This window comes from Empidonax traillii, unplaced genomic scaffold (assembly GCF_003031625.1).
Source record: "Empidonax traillii isolate 1590-97213 ecotype Southwest subspecies unplaced genomic scaffold, ASM303162v1 scaffold146:size911690, whole genome shotgun sequence".
NCBI lineage: Eukaryota > Metazoa > Chordata > Aves > Passeriformes > Tyrannidae > Empidonax > Empidonax traillii.
The window spans coordinates 116,955-135,304 of record NW_020955339.1 but is presented as its reverse complement, the minus strand read 5'-3'; the positions used below and the strand labels follow the sequence as shown (position 1 = coordinate 135,304).

At 39.3% G+C, this 18,350-nt stretch overlaps 1 protein-coding gene and 1 long non-coding RNA gene across 3 annotated transcripts in view; both read left to right on the top strand.

Moving 5' to 3' along the window:
* PRCP (prolylcarboxypeptidase) overlaps positions 1-18,350 on the top strand; it is a 40,548-nt gene that overhangs the window by 833 nt on the left and 21,365 nt on the right. For both annotated transcript variants that reach the window (XM_027884474.1, XM_027884473.1), the window contains exons 2-6: positions 15,042-15,182; positions 16,202-16,303; positions 16,639-16,820; positions 17,227-17,384; positions 18,017-18,189. In XM_027884474.1, the coding sequence (XP_027740275.1) occupies positions 15,042-15,182; positions 16,202-16,303; positions 16,639-16,820; positions 17,227-17,384; positions 18,017-18,189 (756 nt within the window). The remainder of the gene's footprint in view (positions 1-15,041; positions 15,183-16,201; positions 16,304-16,638; positions 16,821-17,226; positions 17,385-18,016; positions 18,190-18,350) is intronic.
* On the top strand, positions 1,130-3,614 carry LOC114057785. Its single transcript, XR_003571301.1, has 3 exons — positions 1,130-1,224; positions 1,299-1,448; positions 3,518-3,614. It is a non-coding gene; the product is annotated as an uncharacterized LOC114057785 (long non-coding RNA).

The window sequence follows — 18,350 nt, the reverse complement described above, 5'->3', positions numbered from 1 at the left end:
TTTTCACAGAAACAGTCAGCAGATCCTTTGATGTGATGAGGAAGATCTGCATTGTCACCTCTGCTGTACCTGGTTTTCACGGGGGAAGTAATGGTTCCTTATACTAGGAGGCACAGTAAGGGAAGAGGATGTTTTTCTAGTATTCTCTTGGTTTGTTTAGAATCAGGCTTGTAGCATGCAATCTGAATTTCATGCCCTGGTCTACATAGGGAGTGGTGGGAAGGAGGTGTTTAATTCACAGGCATAGAATCATTTAGGTTGGAGAAAAACCTTTAAAATCAAGTCCAGTTGTTAACCCAGCGCTTCAAGTTCACCAGTAACCATGTCTCCAAGTGCCACGTCTACACTTTTAAACACCTCCAGGATTGTTGATTCAACCACTTCCCTGTGCACCCTGTTCCAGCGCGATAACTGTGTCAGTGAATAATTTTTTGTTAATATCTTACGTAAACCTCTGCTGGTGCAACTTGTGGCGGCTGGGCATCTTGGGTGATATGTGGATTGAATATCTCCTATTTCAGCTTTGTAGAAGGTGAACTTATGATGGAGTGAGCAAGACGGGAAGATTACACTTTCAGAGAGGATAGATATGAAGAAAACAGAGAACCCTTTTAAGGTTATCCTGAATAGCTGTGGAGTAATTTTAGAGTCAAGGTCCCTGTTATTTGAGGTGAGAGATAGATTGGGCACAGTATTAGTGAGAAATCCATCCTTTGAGGTTATAACCTTCTGCAGACAGTGTTACTGGTTTGGGAATGCTCCTGTTGCAGTGATCACCCTGCATAAATCATGGAATTTCTGTGTCTTGAGAACATCTCTGTCTAATGCTCACTCGGGTAGTGATTTGAGATTTGTGTCCCTCAATTAACTCCTCTAAAGCCCTGAATCTTATTTTTGTAACATACTGCAGATACCTTCCACAGCGTGTGGTCAGTGTTGGCCAGGATATCAATCCTGCGGTGGTGGTGTAACTCTAATTGTTCTGGCACACCGGTTGTTACACACTGTTATCATGGTATTAGTCATGCTAATTCTGTGCCGTGGTCTGAACCGCCCTTTGTCACCATGCTGTGACACCTCTGTCCTCATCTCCTCCCTGGCTCGTGGTGTCACCTGGTTTTCCTCCTCAGCTCTCGGCAGAGACAGCCTATGTGCCTTCCAGTCGCCAGCAAAGTGGCAGAGCTGCTGTGTAGCTGAGATATGTGGATTTTGGGACGTAGATAGGTGTTGAGAGAAGGGAGGAAAGTGCCACAGTAACATCGGGTTGTCAAGTTGATGCCACACACTGTTCTCTTCAGTCTCTTCCTTGTTCTCTTCCTCTCATGCTTCAAGCAAAATCACGTCGGCAGAGAGTGGCTGCTGCGGGAAAGAGGGAGCCTGTGTACAGGCCTTGACATCCTTGGTGTCCTTGTCCAAAGACTTACTAGTATTGTTGAACAGGGTGGGAAGTGTGTATATGTTAATGTATTTTTCATATTCACCAAAGATTTGATTGCTGCTGCCTGGCACTGGGAAGATAGAGGGGTAGCGTGAGAGATCTGATCACACAGGGGATGTAAGACTGCTCTTTATCAGTAACACAGCGTGTAGAACTGATAGGCATTCAGCCCTTATGCACTAAGAGCTGCTGTCTGGGAATTTGTGATTACATTGTTATTCTGTAATGGAACATAAATACTATGATTAACGTGTTAAATAGGGGTGGTGATACTTTGCCACCTCTCAGGATTGTTGAAGTTTAATTACTTACATTATATTTAGTTAGAGCTCATGAATGAATCACCTGCTTGTGTTCCATGCTGCTGAGTCTTTCTTCTTAGCTAAGGATCCTGTTTTGATTCTTGTTTCTCTTTTTGATGGTTTTCATTGTAAGTTGAAATAATTTATATAAAACTATTCAATACAAAACCTGCTTAATAATATGGCAAAATGTTATGCTCACAAAGGAAACATTTTTTAATACCTGTTTCAATTAAAAACATATTTATAGTCTTTAAATATTTTATATTTCTACAAAAGAAAATGTTAAAACTCTGAACAGATTCTGTACATGAATTTTGTTGCTTAAAAAGTTACCTCTTGAGCACTGTAAACAGTTTAATAATGCTGCACATTATTAAATGTGAACTGAGGCTGAGAATTTTCACGTGCAATTCCAACCTCTAAATGGACCCTCTTGGCATGAAGGGCTATAGACCTGTAGCATTGCTTGAGAGTCAGCTTTTACTGAGAATCAATGATGTTTAATCTGCTTTTATAAAAATGGAGAAATAACATGGTCAGAATTCAGCTCAATGCTGATTTGCATTGAACTTCCTCCTGTTGATAGTTTTAAGTGTCAGACATCCCTGATGATGGGGCTAAAGTCTAGAATATTGAGAAACAGGTCAAGCAATGCCTGTGTCGGTGTGACTAGCGCCTTTGCTTGCTTTCTGGCCTATGTTCTTAACAACCCTTATCAGCAGATAGCCCTTGAAGCAGAAACTGTGCAATCACCCTCATCAACAAATTTTATCTATTTTGAGGGCGTTGATATTGGTCTCTTTTTCAGTGCTGATGTACTAGTGTGACTTCTGCAGGCAAGTCTGTTCTCACTTCCTCTTTGGTATTTTGCTTGCTTGCTAAAAGATTGATTGAGATTTGTGTGTGAAATTAATCCATCCAAAACTTAACTTTACAGAGAGTGCAGGATGTACAGAGCTGCTGAAAGACCACTACTGTCTGGATGGTTTCTTTGTAAGCAGCTGTGTCTGTGACCGTGGTTCAAATTTATTGGAAGGATTTAGTGAGGCATCCAAGAGCCATCTACTTCTCTTTACCCAGGTAGAAATAATCTTAGACCATAATGGGGAGGGTCTTGAGTCAGGCAGCTGCTCTGACCTTTGGGTGGCCTTGTTTTGTACTTCTGTATCCCTGTCTTTAGCCCAAATACCGGTGTTACAAAAGCCATAGCCTGAGAACTTGTAGTGGTTTATATGTGGTACCACTGAGAGAATAAAGCCTTAAATTTCCTGATATTTGAAGGCTTCTCAGTGATCAACTGTCGTCCTAGAAAAGAGAGTGGATGAGGCATCTCTTCACTCAATTTGATAATTGATGGCTGCATGAGACCTTAATGTGCTGTTGGACCCTTCACCCCAATCACACTTTGTAAGCACACACTTTGCTTTGTGAACTGCTATGAATTTGTCTAAGAACCAATGTAACAAGTAGAAATTAATTTTTCTTCAGCAACTTAGTGAGCCCGGTCCTTCAATCAGATTGAAATAATACATGTCAATTGTGTCCTCCTTTCCAAAAGAAGAGTTCTGACTGCGTTTAATAACCTCCTATATTTCACACCTATGTCAGTATTTCATAGCTTAGTCAATTGACATGCAAGTGTTTGTGCTCTGAAATGCATCTACACTTCAGATTGTGTGTGCATAAAAGGAAGCTTTGTTGAAGCTTCAAAGTAGTGAAGTTAAAAAAGTAACTGGCTATATCAGGAGTCTTAATACCCTATTTTGTGTTACAGACTGAAGTTCTGAAGCATAGAAAATGAAAGCTTTGGTTGAAAATTTGAAAATTAGAACACAAGTTTTAAGCCAGAGAAGAATTTGAGGACTCCAAAGGGGAAAGGAGGATACATTTTTTTCAGACATGATTCTTTCTATTTTACAGAAAGGACCAATTAAAAGGAAATGCATGAATAAAAGAATTTTCCTGCTCTAACTAGAAATCTAACTATCAAAAACCAATTTGAATTCAGGTTACTTCATGAATGTGCTCAGTAAAGAAAATGTAGGGACTTTTTATGACAATGTTGTCTTAATTTATCAAATTTATCAAAACTAAGGGTGTGGTTTTGCTCTTAAAAAAATGTTCCATCTCTTGTACTCACAAGAAGGAAGTTTACATTTATGGAACAACATATCCTTCATCCAATTCAGCATTTTTCAGTATTTGAAATTTTCACTGTTGTTGGTAAAAGTGTCACTAAAAACATGTATACAACAGTTATATATAAACAGTTTTAAAGTTAAGGGAGTAGTTTTCAACCACGGGTCTAAAACTTGCTTAAAAAGGTATTGAGATGGACTGAGGTTATAATTTTTAATTGTGGTTGGCAGCTTTTTTAGCATCTTATTGTGACTCAGGTTGGTGTCTCAGAATAGTAACAGATGTCGGGAATGGTTAAGATGGGTTTGTTTTTCATGCCTGGCACCATAATACAATAGCACATTTGACTTCTGGTGAAGGAAAAAACAAAGTGCTTTTTACAGAGCCCCTTGGTACCAATTAAAAGTTATGCCGGTGTTTAGAGAAGAAGTGATGCTGATGTTTGTCTCTGAGGTGAATTACTTGGAATATATGTTTTAATCATCAAGTAGTACAGGAGCACTTGGCAGCTCTTACTCTGTGATTTCATAGCGTGATTTAAAACAGGAGCTGTAAGCTATAAACCAGGTCCATAAGCAGAAACAATAGGTCTTATTCAGCAGACAGGAAAACAGGGAAGTACTTGTTAAAGCTTGTCAGTGAATTTTTATTTTTATGCACTACTTATCTGTGGGGTCACAATGCAGACATCAGCTTCTCAAATTAAGCAGGAAACAATTTCCTCAGTACTTGCAGCCTCTTCCTTCAAGTGAGCAGTTAATACCGGTGATTACAAAAAACATCAGTGATCACTACTCTCCCTCTGAAATTGAGCATTTCTTATCTTACTAGTTTTAATCACTAAAAGCTGTAATAGTCCACTGAAAGATTTCTGGTAGACTGTCTAGATTAAAGAAAGTCTAAAGAACAAAAGAGTGAGCAGAAGTGCATATGACTGAAGTAGCAAGCTGTTTACAAGCCAGATGTGCATGAGAACTCCTGTTAACTTCATTGAATTTTACTTGTACCATGAGCTTCTAGAAGTTGAAGTAAAGTCTTAAGAGCTGATTTTTTTTTTTTTTTTTTTTTTTTTTTTGAGGGGACTGAGTGGAGCTATAGGGAGCAAAACGAAGTAAAATATATAATGAAGGAAATAAATGAATGAAGAAAACTTGATGCTAATGAATTCTGTATCTGTTTCTTCATCTGACTTTGAGGAGATCAAGGCAAACCATCAGCACAAGAAATTGTGGTAGACCACACAGATAATTTGTAGCATTACGCCAAGTTGGTGAGAGACCAGGGATCAGACTTGATTATTTCATTTTAAGCCTTCAAAAACGGAAGAAATAGCTTGATTTATTTAATTCATTCTGGAATATTTGAAATTTATATCTAAAGTAGTGAAACTTCTAAGAAATTTAATGGGGTAAAACAGGTTGTACTCGGTCATCTTACCTATATTCTGTGAAAATGGTTAGTTTCTTTGTTTTCCAGTCCTGTGAATTCAGAGAATTAAATATAGACAGAAGAATGGGAATTGCATTTCTTTTAAGCACAATAAGTAGATACTCCTTGCCTGTGGCATAGGGGGATAATTTTCTTTTTTATTTTAAATTTTTAGTTGCTGTCTCCTATGCTTTCGTTCAGCTCTAGCATGCATGTGTAGTATTTTCTGACACTCAGTGCTGTTACAGTGCTACTGCCAAGTGGCATTAGTGGCCAGTTGTGGTATGGTTGGTGTTCCCTAAATGAACATAGTGAGCAAAGAACAAAACTTGTGATACTTGTGGGCTGATGTTTCTAACTTCAAGTCGACGTAACAGCTTTTTCCATTATTCACTCCTACAACGAAGATACAGAGTTTATGTACAAGTTCACCCTTGTGTCAGGCTTAGAGCCAGAGTGATTATGTGATGATTATCTGGAAAAGGTGTTTGTAGAGAAAAATTTGAGAAGTGTCTCTTTCCTGAAGAGAAGAGGGTTCACTGAAAATCTTACCTCCATGGGATAGCAGGGAGCTATGATACTGTGTGATGTGTTCTCCCTCTGACTGCTGATATGGAAACACTTGATGGTGCATCTGTTTTCATTCCTAGTTTGTTTATACTGCTTCCAAAGGGAATAACTTTTTCTGGCATTGTTAAGTAAAAAAACCTTTTAAAAAAGCATCCACAAAGGGACTTAGTGCGGAAAAAAAACCACCAAAAAACAAACTGACCAACAATTAGTCAGAGATAGGTTTAGATGGTAGTTTCCGTGCAGGAACTTCTTTCAAGACAACGGGAACAGAAAGTGATGAGCATCAGGCCCTTTGAGTTTGGCTGGGGTCCAAGTCCTGCTAGAGTGAACTAGAGGAAGTGGGTGAAAGCAAAACTAGCATGAACAAAACATTTGATGTGTGCCTGAAAGCAACAGCTTGCTTTGCCCTGCTGTGTGACTCCCTGAAAACGAAGTCTTCCACAAAAGCTGTTCAGAACCACATGCTGCTCTGGAAGTGCTGGCTTTTCAGTAGTGCTTCCTACACAGTGATAAATGGCTGGCCACCTACTCAGTCCTGCAAGTCAGTGCTACTGGGGAGGGGAATGTAGAGTTTCTTAGACTCCTAAGCATGAGCTTCTACAAAATAATATTCTACAAGATAATGTAAAATGGCATTTAGCAATGTCCATGGAGTTCTCCTCTGTTCTGAACAGGGTAGTTCATAACAAGATGCTCATGTTTTTTACATGGGAAAAGGAAAATAGAAATGGAAATAAAAAAAGCTTTTGGGATAAAAAATCTGAGTGCTTATGTTTAAATGAGGAAACTGTTGCTTTGCTATGAGAAGAAAAGCATCTATGGTCTAGCTTGATCCTGGGTGCTAACTGCACTGGTTTGAAGACCTTTCATTTATCCATGTTTGCTAGAGCTTTTCAGCCTCTGGAGAACTTTTGTAATGGTTATGACAATAAACCTGGATGTTTCTGTTGTAAAGTAGAGCAATTTATCTGGAGAAAAACATTTCACTTGTGAGGAGCTGTGGATGTTATTTCCCTGAATACTGGTGATTTCCCCATCATCCTGTCTACCAATATCTTGCAGCCTTGCAAGCAGAAGTTGCTCTTCAGTGTTCAGATATGTTGCAAGCTTGCCAAAGCAGCAGCTGCTATGTGGTATTTTTGCTATTGCATCAGGGCTGTATGAGTAATTGCTGCTTTGATGCTTTGTTTTCTGAAATTTTTTCCCCCCTCCTCACCTCGATGCTCATCAGAATTGGTGGCTTTTAAATACATGATCCACAGTGGCACATGTAAAATACATAATGTTTTAATACTGATAAATTGCCTTCTCTGCACTGAGCTTTTGTAATTTTGTCTGTGCTTTGTCTAATTAAAAGACTACCTGGATGGATGACAGGACGATTTATCTGTTTGCTTTCATTGTCTGTCTCTTCTTCCTTGGATCCTCTGTCTTGTTGTAGGACTAGCTGTAGAAAAAATTACAAATAATAGTAGTTGAACTAAGGTGGGGAGAATGATAGAGTAAATTTGTTTGTAGTTCTGAAAACCTGGGAAGTGAAACAATTGCAGCCTGAAATAAACCTTTTAAAAATATTTGACAAAGTAGAAACTTTTAGCCTTTTTTTGAGTAGGGGTAAAGGTATTTTAAATATTTAATTTGACTAAATAAAAATATTATCTTTAATCTGAAATGCTTTTATTTCCAACGTCTTTGTTAAAAAAAAAGAATTGAGGAAGCCTTTCAAATGAAAACTGTGTTGATAGAGAAGATGAAACTTTGTAAAGTCTTTTGTTTAAACAATTAGTCCTTCTCAATACTTGAGGACACTCTTAGCAAAACTGGAATGTTTTAATGCTGCTTAATCTGTGACATACTGAAGCTTCATGTCCAGTTTTTTCCTCTCCTCTGAAGTTAATCCTCCAAATGTGATGGATTTGTAATTCAATCTGGAAGGCACATGGAAAAAATTAGTGGCCTTTGCCTGTTAGGCCTCTGAGAGATCTTGCTCAAGGGTGACTTTGTTCTTGCTCGTGGGTTTTTCAGCCTTGCAGATTATTTCACCTTGGGTAATACAGCTCTGACCTGGTTGTTCCCTATGCCTTGCCCCATTGCATGTCCTGTGGAAGAATTTCACCAGGATAGTAATGCCCTGAATGGAAGCATCAATAGTGTGAACATTTGGAGTGTTTATTGCCATAATAGTTTGTTACAGATTTGTGTAGCTGGTGGATCTGGGCAGCACAAGCCCCTCCATTGCTTGGAGGAGGACCAGGGGAATGTGTGGTTAGGGAGTAACCTAGAGTAGTAAAGTTAGGGAGTAACTACTAGAGTAGTAAAGCTGATTGAAGAGATTCCTGCAACCTTCTGCCTCCGTCACCCACCCATTCTCTCCCTTGTGCTGGAGCTCTGTGACTCTGAAGTCTGGGACAGAAAATGCTGGGATGGCCTGTGGGGCCTGTCCTTGCAGCTGGAGGAGTTTGAACAGGGAATAGCAGCCTCACTGTGACTGCTGGGGGATTTTACATCTAAGTAATTGAAGCCTAATTTGTTTTTGGACTTCATTTTTGCATGGTAAGCAGAATCTGGAGATTCAATTGCGGCACAAACCTACTAATGGTTTGTGGAAGTTGAAACCAATTTGTTTGTGTTCTCATTAGCTGCTCAGGTTTCCGACATAAAAATAACCTTTTATCATGTACTGTTTGTTTCTAACAAGGGCTGACCCGAGTACCCTGGGGCTTTCCTACAGCATATCCTGTAGCTGTTTAAATGTTCTTTGGTCTTTTCAAGTGCCTGTCCAAACTGTGTGACTCAGGGCAAGGGCAGAGTTCCTGTTGGAGGCTTTCCTTGTCAGTGTGTTTTAATCACTGAAGAGCTAAATGAGCTCTAAAAATCAGACTGCCTTAAATGGCATCCCAAGAGTAGGTGATGTGATTTCTGCAGCATAAAAGAACCTTCAGTAGGATACATGAAGTGTAAAATCATAGACTCATTTAGGTTGAAAAAGACCTTTAAGAACATCAAGTCCAAATGTAAACATAACACTGCCAAGTTCATCACTAAACCATGTGTCTAGTCAAAGGCCAGTGTGCTCTCAAGGACAATGTTGGAATGATAGACATCCTTCTATTACAAGGATCCTAAGCCTGCATTTGCTTTGGGGGGCATATTTGGATGAAAGCTGATTCCGATCACGGAAAACTTGGTAACTGTTGCTCTAGACCATCTCAATAGTTGAATGGTAGTTGGAAACAACAGGCAAAAAGCATATGTATTGCTGTGTGTATGTTTTGGTAAATGTGACAGATCAAAAAATAAATCTGGTAAGGAAAACCTCTGAATTATGGGGCATGTGGAAAAAAGACAATGACATAAAGTCAGTTTGGGCTTGGATGAGTGTACTTTTTGCTGGGTAGAAAATTCGCTGGATCACGAAGCCCAGAGAGTGGTGGTGAATGGAGCTAAATCCAGCTGCTGGCCAGTTCCAAGTGGTGTTCCCCAGGGCTCAGCATTGGGGCCAGTCCTGTTTAATATCTTTATCAATGATCTTGATGATGGGATTGAGGGCACCCTCAGTCAGTTTGCACATTGCACAAAGTTGGCTGAGAGTTTTGATCTGCTGGAGGGCAGGAAAGCTCTGCAGAGCGATCTGGACAGGCTGAGTTGATGATCTGAGGCCAATTGTATGAAGTCCAACAAGGCAGAATGCCAGGTACACTTGGGTCACAACAACCCCATGCATCACTACAGGCTTGGGGAAGAATGGCTGGAAAACTGCCCAGGGTAAAAGGACTTGGGAGTGTTGGTCATCAGCAACTGAACATGAGCCAGCAGTGTGCCCAGGTGGCCAGGAAGGCCCAGTGGCATCCTGACTTGTATCAGCTATATGGCAAGGGGACCAGGACAGTGATCTTCCCCCTGTATACTCAGCACTGGTAAGGCTGCTTGTCGAGTCCTGTGTTAGGTCCTGGGCCTCTCAGTAAAAGAAAGACATTGAGGTGCTGGAGCATGTCCAGAGAAAGGAGCCGGAGCTGTTGAAGGATCTGGAACACAAATCCTATGAGGAACAATTGAGGGAGCTGGGCTTATTTAGCCTGGAGAAAAGGAAACTCCTGAATATGATGTTATGCAAAGATGACAAGGCAATCCCTGTTCTCATGAACTTAAAATTTGGATGGAGGAACCAAAGATTATAAGACAAAACAAAATTAATAGGGCCAGCTGACTGAACTGTAGTCTCACAGCCTGACAGGAGTAAAAGCAGGAATTGAAACACATCAGTGAAATCCCAAGGAGGTTAGGGCCCACACTGCTATTCATGCAGGAGGATATCCTCAGGCTATCCTGTATCTTCCTGTCCCCAGGAAATAATTCAGACAGGATGAGCACTCAAAACAACTCCATGAACACATGGAGAGTGAAGCATGACTCTTAAAATCCCCTGGCTTCTCACAGGTAAAACAACTGGCTTGATTTCACATGGAATATCCAATTTGGGAAAATGAAGCAATCACACAGAGGATTGAAATTCAAGGCATGACAGAAAGGCTTTCAGGTGCTCACAGTCTTGCCAGAAACTCAAAAGCATAAAACCATTAGGTGCTGATTTACCATCTCAAATGATATTAAATGCTTTTGGTTGAAACTGCCCTGTGAATTATAGTCTTTTTTGGTAAAGGCTTGGCTTTGCTGCCCTGTCTCTGTAATCACTGATGACCTTAAGGTGCTGCTGAGAAGGAAGTGGGGTTTAGCCCACATGTCCTGTTTTGTCTTTGTACTCTACTCATTGCCATAGTTCCTGAGTACTTCCAGAAGCCCATTAAGCAAGGTAACATCTGTACAATAACATCTGCTGTGCCTTTTTTACCTCCTCCCCTGAGGAAATCTGTGGCAGAGTGGCTTGTTCTATTTTAAATGGATTTCCAAAATAATAAAAAGCACATTAAAAAAGCCCCACTCTGAGATAAGTCATCTTTGAGAGCCTAACAAAAGCCCACGAGAAGTGTGCACTTACAAGGTAAAGAGATAGAAATGTGCTGTGTATTTCAAACAGAAGACAGCAAGGTGAGCTTTGGCCCTTCCTTCCAGTACGAGTTTGTTCAGTAAACGAGTCTGGAGAAGGTTCTTTCTCCTGAGCTGAGCTGCACCTCTCTGTAGGAAGTTTCTCTGAGCTAAAGGATCAAAGCTGCTGACTTGAGCCTTCAGTCTGGAGCTCTAAGCAGCCTTGTGAGCACAATGACCTGTGCTGCCTACTGCTGTTTGTAATCCAAGTCTGGGAGTGCAGTTTCCAGCTGCTGTGGCTGCAGTCTTCCAACAGAGCAGTCTGCCTCTCAAACTGTCTCAAAGATGTGCAGGAAAATACAAGGCTTTCTTAATCAAACAGTGTTCACAAGGGTTTTTGTACATGTAACTGAAACCTTGTTGTTCGCTTTCCTATCCTGCCTGCCCCAGCTGAGGAGAGTTTCTCTTAAATGTATTGATAATTTACCACTTTCAGTGCTGCTTTTCCTAATTTTATCCTTCCTTTTGTTGTATCAGAATGACTATTTCTCTGTCAGGAGATCATATTTTCATTTGTAAAACATTGCTGTTGCATCACAGGTGATGACTCTGTTCTTACTTCTAGTCAAATTTGCTAGGTAGTCACGTGTATAGAAACTTAAAACTTTGGGCTGAGTGATTGTTTTGGGTTAATCCTAGCATAGTTTAGTTTTGGAAGGGAACTTTGCATGTCATCTCATCGAGCATCCCATTCAAACCAGGGCCAATTTCAGAGCTGTGTTAGGTTGCTCTGGACCTTGTACTGACGTCCTGACTGTAGTTGTAATTATGAAGATTGTATTTAGAAAAACCACATATATTCTAGTATATCATTACCATTGTTTTAACCCGCAGTTAAGGTATTGCACTAAACCCCTTTTTTTCTTTTTCTTTGTGGTCTGTTCTAATTAAGTCTGGTTGCAAAAGTCATTGCCTTTATCTTGCTCATTTTGAATAAGTGTGTGGGGGGAAAAACCCTTTCTGGTTCAGCTTTTTAATTGAAATCTGACTTAAGGAGGGGAAAAAAAAAAGCCAAAAAACTATCTGGTTGGTTTTTGTTGTACAGTATACTTCAGGCAGTTATTGGGGTTTATTTCCTTTTTGTATACCTATTCGATAAAGAATGGTGAAAGCAAGCCCTTGTTTGAATGAGACCCAGCAGCTCCTGTGAGCAGTCCTGCATCTCACTTGGGTTACACGACAGCTCCATCTGCTGTTCCTGAACTACAGCTTTCCCTGCGTGTCCAAACCTTTCACTTCACGATTTCATACTGATTCTTGTGCCTCTTCACTCTGACTTGGCGCATTTTCACACACTTTTTACTCTTGTGGGGGACACCTCCACACTGTGATTTTGACATTCTGGATTTCTTTGAATGTCTTTCAATAATCAGATATCTTTCTTTCTCTGTCTGGTTTACAATCATTAGGTTTGTTGTTTTTTGTTTTTTGTTTTTTTTTTTCTTTTTACTGGTGTTATGTGTCTTACCCTTGCAAAGACAAGTTACTACAAGGTATAAAGCCCCGAGTTTCTGCTCTTCAGTTGAAAAGTAGGTACTTGTGATTTTTTTTGTTTGTTTGTTTTGTTTTGTTTTGTTTTGTTTTGTTTCTTTGGCTGGAGAAGCCTGGACTTGTGACTGTGCTGCCAGGGATCTTATCTTACGTGTGTCCATGTTTTGATGTGTCATGAATATGATGAACAGAGGCAGTTTATTGCTGCAGGGCTATCAAATTTTTACAGATTGAGGGAGAATAGGAAAGGATAACGTAGCTGACAGCAGTGAGGGAGTCTCCAACGTGTCTCAGAGTCAAGACAGAGAAACATGGCAGTTTGATCAATGTGGTAACTAAAACAGAACTTAAATACTTGTACTTTTCTCCCTCTCGGTATTGAGAGGCAGACTCACTAGAACATTGGGCTTTTGGGGTTTGTTTTGGGGAAGTAGATGGGCAGATCACATCAGAGAAAAAACACAGTAAATCATATCTCTAAAGAAAACTATCCTTAATTTGGGAAAATAGATGCATATCAGAGTATCACTATCCTCATTTTCCAGTGCCTGTGGAAAGGAACAGTAAGATGGGCTTTAGAATCTGTTCTACACAATACCTCATTGAATAAGCTCAGCCTGGTGCCAAATTTTTTTTCTCTTTGGTTCTTTGGGTTTGGGGTTTTTTTGTTGTGTTTTGGGGGGGGGGGGAGGTGTTTGTTTGTTTGTTTTGTTTAGTTTCCCCCTTCCACTGTTTGTTTTTTTTTTTTTTTTTTTTTTTTTTTTTTTTTTTTTTTTTTTTTTTTTTTTTTTTTTTTTTTTTTTTTTTTTTTTTTTTTTTTTTTTTTTTTTTTTTTTTTTTTTTTTTTTTTTTTTTTTTTTTATATTGCATATTAAACTGCCTGCACTGGTACGTATCTTTATAGTCCAGGAAAATTCAATACTTTTGGGGGTGTAGTTTTGTAGTTAGCACTCTGGCTTCAGGCAGGAAGGATGCAGAATCAAGTTTTAAAACTAAATGCTTAATGTTAGAAGATTCCATTAAAGGCAAACAGGACACATGAGCCTGTTTTTCCTATCTCTGGCTAGCAGCCTCACCAGACTGTATATCTAAAATAAGTTCATATGCTCTCTTTGACCCAAAGCAAATGTAAGTACGTGGTGTGGAATAGCTGGGTCCTGCAGATCAAGAGTTAGGCTTGCTTGAGCTGTCTGGAGGAATCTGCCTAGCAGATAGGTCACTACAAAGCAGCAAGTGTGATTTGCTGCTTCTCAACGTTACTTTGCAGGTGTTTCCAAAACAGGGAATGTGAAAGGTTGGTTCCTGGAGCGTGTGAGAGATTTGGCAGAGTTGTGGGTGTAAAGGCAAATGAGTGGGTGAGCAGAGATCCTCAAGCCAGCAGATGTCAGGCTGTTACTGCTGGCAAGAGCTAGGGAAAGGAAAAGGTGAATGTGTGTTGATGAAAGTCAAAATTGAGAAGCTACAGGTCATCTTTAGCTCATGAATAAAAGCAGTGATGACCTGTGATAATTAAGTAGCATAGGTCTTCTGGAGTAGTTCTGTGGTTTGGTTTGATTTTTGGGTTTTTTTATATATTTTATAGTAAAAGCCTGCGTGGGTGTTCCAGAATTCTTGTAAAAGAAACTGATAAACTTTCCAGTACGGATGAATGCTTGGGGAAGGGTTGAGGTGGATGGTGAATACAAAGTAGTGTGAGTAGAAGTTGAAAAACTGATGTTAGAAATTGAATTTCTAATGAGGAAATAAAGCTAATGCTGTGGGCTTTGGGTGAAGGGATATGATGTATAGGCCTGCAATATTTATAGGGCAATGGAAAGAACTGGGGAGGTTATATGGACTAGTGAAAATTGCAATGAGGAAAAGGAGAAATGCTCCACAAATCTATCTGAAAAATGTGCCAAAAGCACAAGAACTACAGAGAATTAGTGTTTTCTAAGATTAAAAAACCCCAAGCAAATAAACACCCCAAAAAACCAAACAAATAAACAAAAAAAGCAACAAAACTCACTCTCTAAAAGACTGTTTAAATTTCATGCTTTTGGAGAATTAAATTTTCCAAAGGGAGGAGAGAAGGAAGAGGTGGAATTTTAGTTGGTTGTGGTTGATGGTTTGGGTTTTGTTTGTTTGTTTTTAGAATTTTCGGGGGGTTTCAGTTGTTGGTTTGTTTTTTTGTTGTTTGTTTGTTTTTTAATAACAAGACTAGCTAGTAAGGTTTTCCTAAGACTCAAAACTTTGTGGAAGATTTTTTTTGTTGATACAGTTTTATTATATGAGGTACTTTGTGACCTCTCAGCAGATTTGTCTGTCTTTTTAAATATATTAGAATGTCTCATGTTAAGTATGATACTTTAAAAAGGGCATTTTTTTTTATTAATGGCTGAAAATAGCATTTCTCCTTCAGTATATACACCTGTAATTTTTGCTGTTTTTCTTCATAAAGCAGAAGAATGTTGATGTATAAGGAATATAAATGAATTCGATGTTATTTTTTTAATCTTAGTAAAACTTTTGCCTTTTTTTTTTTGCTTGTCTTTATTTTCCATCTGCAAAGTGACCATTGGCACTCCCAGTGGACTTCAGGATCAGTTCTAGCTTTCTGAACATGTTGTTCCTTGTTCTTACAGATTGATCACTTTGGATTTGATGAAAATCGTACATTCCAGCAGCGGTATCTAGTAGCAGATCAGCACTGGAAGAAAGACAATGGACCAATATTATTTTATACAGGCAATGAAGGAGACATCACTTGGTTCTGCAACAACACGGTATGTAGAAAATAAATTCTTGAATTACAGTCCTTCCTTCCAGTAATGATTGTTCTGATTGAGGAAGAGGAAGCAGAACAAAACCACAGAAGTTCTAGGGAATTCAGAGTGTTACGTGAAGCCCAAAGAAACCAAAGGGATGCACTGTATTAACTTCATAGAGTAGTGAAGAAAATTTCTAGAGGAAACACCATTAGGTGCTTTGAGCTAAGAATTCTGCATTTTGAACCAAATTAAACTTATCCAAGGACTTTAGATTCCTCAAGTAAAATGGGAGGTTTTGATGTTCATGTTTTATCACTATTAAGAGAAGTGTGAAGTGAAAAGAAGGGGGCTGGATGATTCTTGTTCTCTGCAAGACCTGTGGAAGTTTTTACTTCCCTGTCTGATACAAATGCAGAATGGAGTGTGTGGGTATTTTTCAGCCGTTTCAATACAAAGTCCAGTAACACAACAGGAGGTGGTATGTGCAGAGCTCAAAGCAACCAAGGCCTGCTTACATACTTTGTTCTGTCAGCAGGCAATCTCTGTCTGCCTGTTTCCATAACTGGTGGTAACAAACTGTTATCAATGAGTACCATCACATTCTACTTGTTTATTAGTTGAAAATAAGTTTATTGCAATCCTCTAGATTATTGCTTATTGCCAAACAAGTTTTGTGTTTTCTATAACGTGGTCCTAACTCAAATGCATGCTTTTCTTCTGTAGCCTTTTTTATTTGGTGTAGATGAAGCTCATGTCATAGGAATTCTGTCAGGATTGCTTGTGCGTAATCATAGAACAATTCTGCTTAATATTTTGCAGCACTAAAACATACATACTTTCTTTGCATCTATCACCTTCTCTGTGTGGGTATGTGTTTTGTGTGTTTTCTTACTTCAGTGATACTTTAAAACCAAATTGCACTCTCTGGTATTTTGATAGTGCCATCTTTCTAATCAAAGAATAAGAGTTGGAATACACTAGACTTTTAAACAAGTTGAATCAATTATTTTCTATGTCTGTTTTCCTCCAACCAGGGTTTTATGTGGGATGTGGCTGAAGAACTTAGTGCTATGTTGGTGTTTGCTGAACATAGATATTATGGAGAATCTTTGCCCTTTGGGAATGAGTCTTTCAGCGTAAGTGTCATCTTTTGTCTTCCTTATAAACGTGTTCTATACAAACATCATTCTGCATGTTGTAATCCTTGCCAGAGCAATGAGTTTTAACTTGAGTAAGATGTAAACATGCTAGAAGAACACTACTATCCTTCCTATTTTTGTAAACCTCAATTCTAGGATTAAAAAAAAAAAAACAAAATTGAGATTTTTTTCAGCACCTCAAGGGACATCTGCAAAGAATATTTTATTTGTTATCAGGCATGGATTTAAACCTCTACAGCTGCTGTGGGGAATAGAAAGAATGTTGCTGGAAGTCACTCATGCTGTATATAACCTGCTTTATTTCCTCTCAGGATTCCAAGCATCTGAATTACCTGACATCAGAACAAGCTCTGGCAGACTTTGCAATACTAGTTGACTACTTGAAGACAACTATTGCAGGAGCCCGTCACAGTCCAGTCATAGCTATAGGAGGATCTTATGGAGGAATGCTTGCAGCCTGGTTTAGGATGAAATATCCCCATGTGGTAGTTGGGTGAGTGTACTCATCCTGCTTAAACAGAGCAGGCCTGTTACTTTGTTACTTCCATGCTATAAATATTACAACTCTGGGAGAAGTACCATAATTCAAGTTGACTTGAATTTTTCACAACTGGGAGAAGGAATCAAGTTCCCTTGAATTTGGGAAGAGGCACATTTGCCTAATAAAGTCTGAACTTCTACTTCATGTATTTACTGATATCTTCATACTGGTGTCCAAGACTTGCATCCTTCAGCAGCCTCTGCATACAGACCTATGGAATAGTTTTGCCACATTATGGTTAGTTCACCTAGAGTGCAGTGTCCAAATGCTACTTAGACAGTGGCTGTGGGGAGGGTATTGACCAGAGGATGGAAGTTCACTTTGCAGGGGTTCAGGATCTTTTTATGTCCCTTTGCAGAGCCCTGGCAGCCTCCGCCCCAATCTGGCAGTTTGGTGATTTGGTTCCGTGTGGCGCTTTTTTCAGCATAGTGACCAATGATTTCAAAAAGAGTGGGACAGGCTGCTCAGAAAGCATCCGGAATTCCTGGAATGCTATTAACCACCTTTCCTCAACAGGTAATACCTCACCAATACTTTTTTCAAAGAATAGTAATGTTCAGGATTGTGTTATGACTTTCACCTGTGTATGTATGGGGTTTTTTGAAACTATACACCTGGTGCTGAAAACTGCCAAATGAACTTAGCAGATTTTTTTTAAATGCCTGGGGTTTTTTTGTATCACAAGCTTCTTTCAGACCTGGTGGGATGCAGAATCTGGGTCCAAACATCCCTAAGGTCAGACAAAAGCAGACTTCAGAACCTCAAGGCTTGTATTCCTTTCTGACAAAATAGGCCAGATAATCATTACTAGAAAAAAAAAGTTTGTTTGCTAATTGAGGCACCCACGTAAAGAAAATGACTGCAGTCCTTATGGATTCAGTGATAGGGACTGGTAGAGACTCAGTTGGACTTGAAGATCTTGAGGATCTCTTCCAACCTAAGTGATTCTGTGAGTCTACAACTATCTGAAAGGAGGTCATACTGAGTTGCTGACTACTATTTGATCTACTGTACTTGTATGTATGTGGAATAATTTCACGAAATTAGTTATGCTAAATGAAAATATTTTTTAGCAGCAGAACAAATTACCTATGTGTTAATATTTAGTGTGTTGTACCATTATTTTATCTACTTCTTTTTTATTAAAGATGCAGGTTTGCAGTGGCTTTCCAGCACATTTCATTTGTGCAGCCCGTTAAAAAATCTGCAGGATGCTGCTGTATTGAAAAATTGGCTGAGTGAAACATGGGTAAACTTGGCTATGGTGAATTATCCTTATAAAGCTGACTTCTTGCAGCCTCTGCCAGCTTGGCCCATACAGGTAATTCAGAACTAATATCTTGTAGAATTGACTATTTGGTTTAACTAATTCTCTCCTTCTCTCCTAGCTTGCACCTTTTCCTTTATTTTTTTGTCCCTGTAGAACCACCATGACTGAGAAAACACAACCAGGGTAACATCTTTGTGTGCATGAGCTGGGTT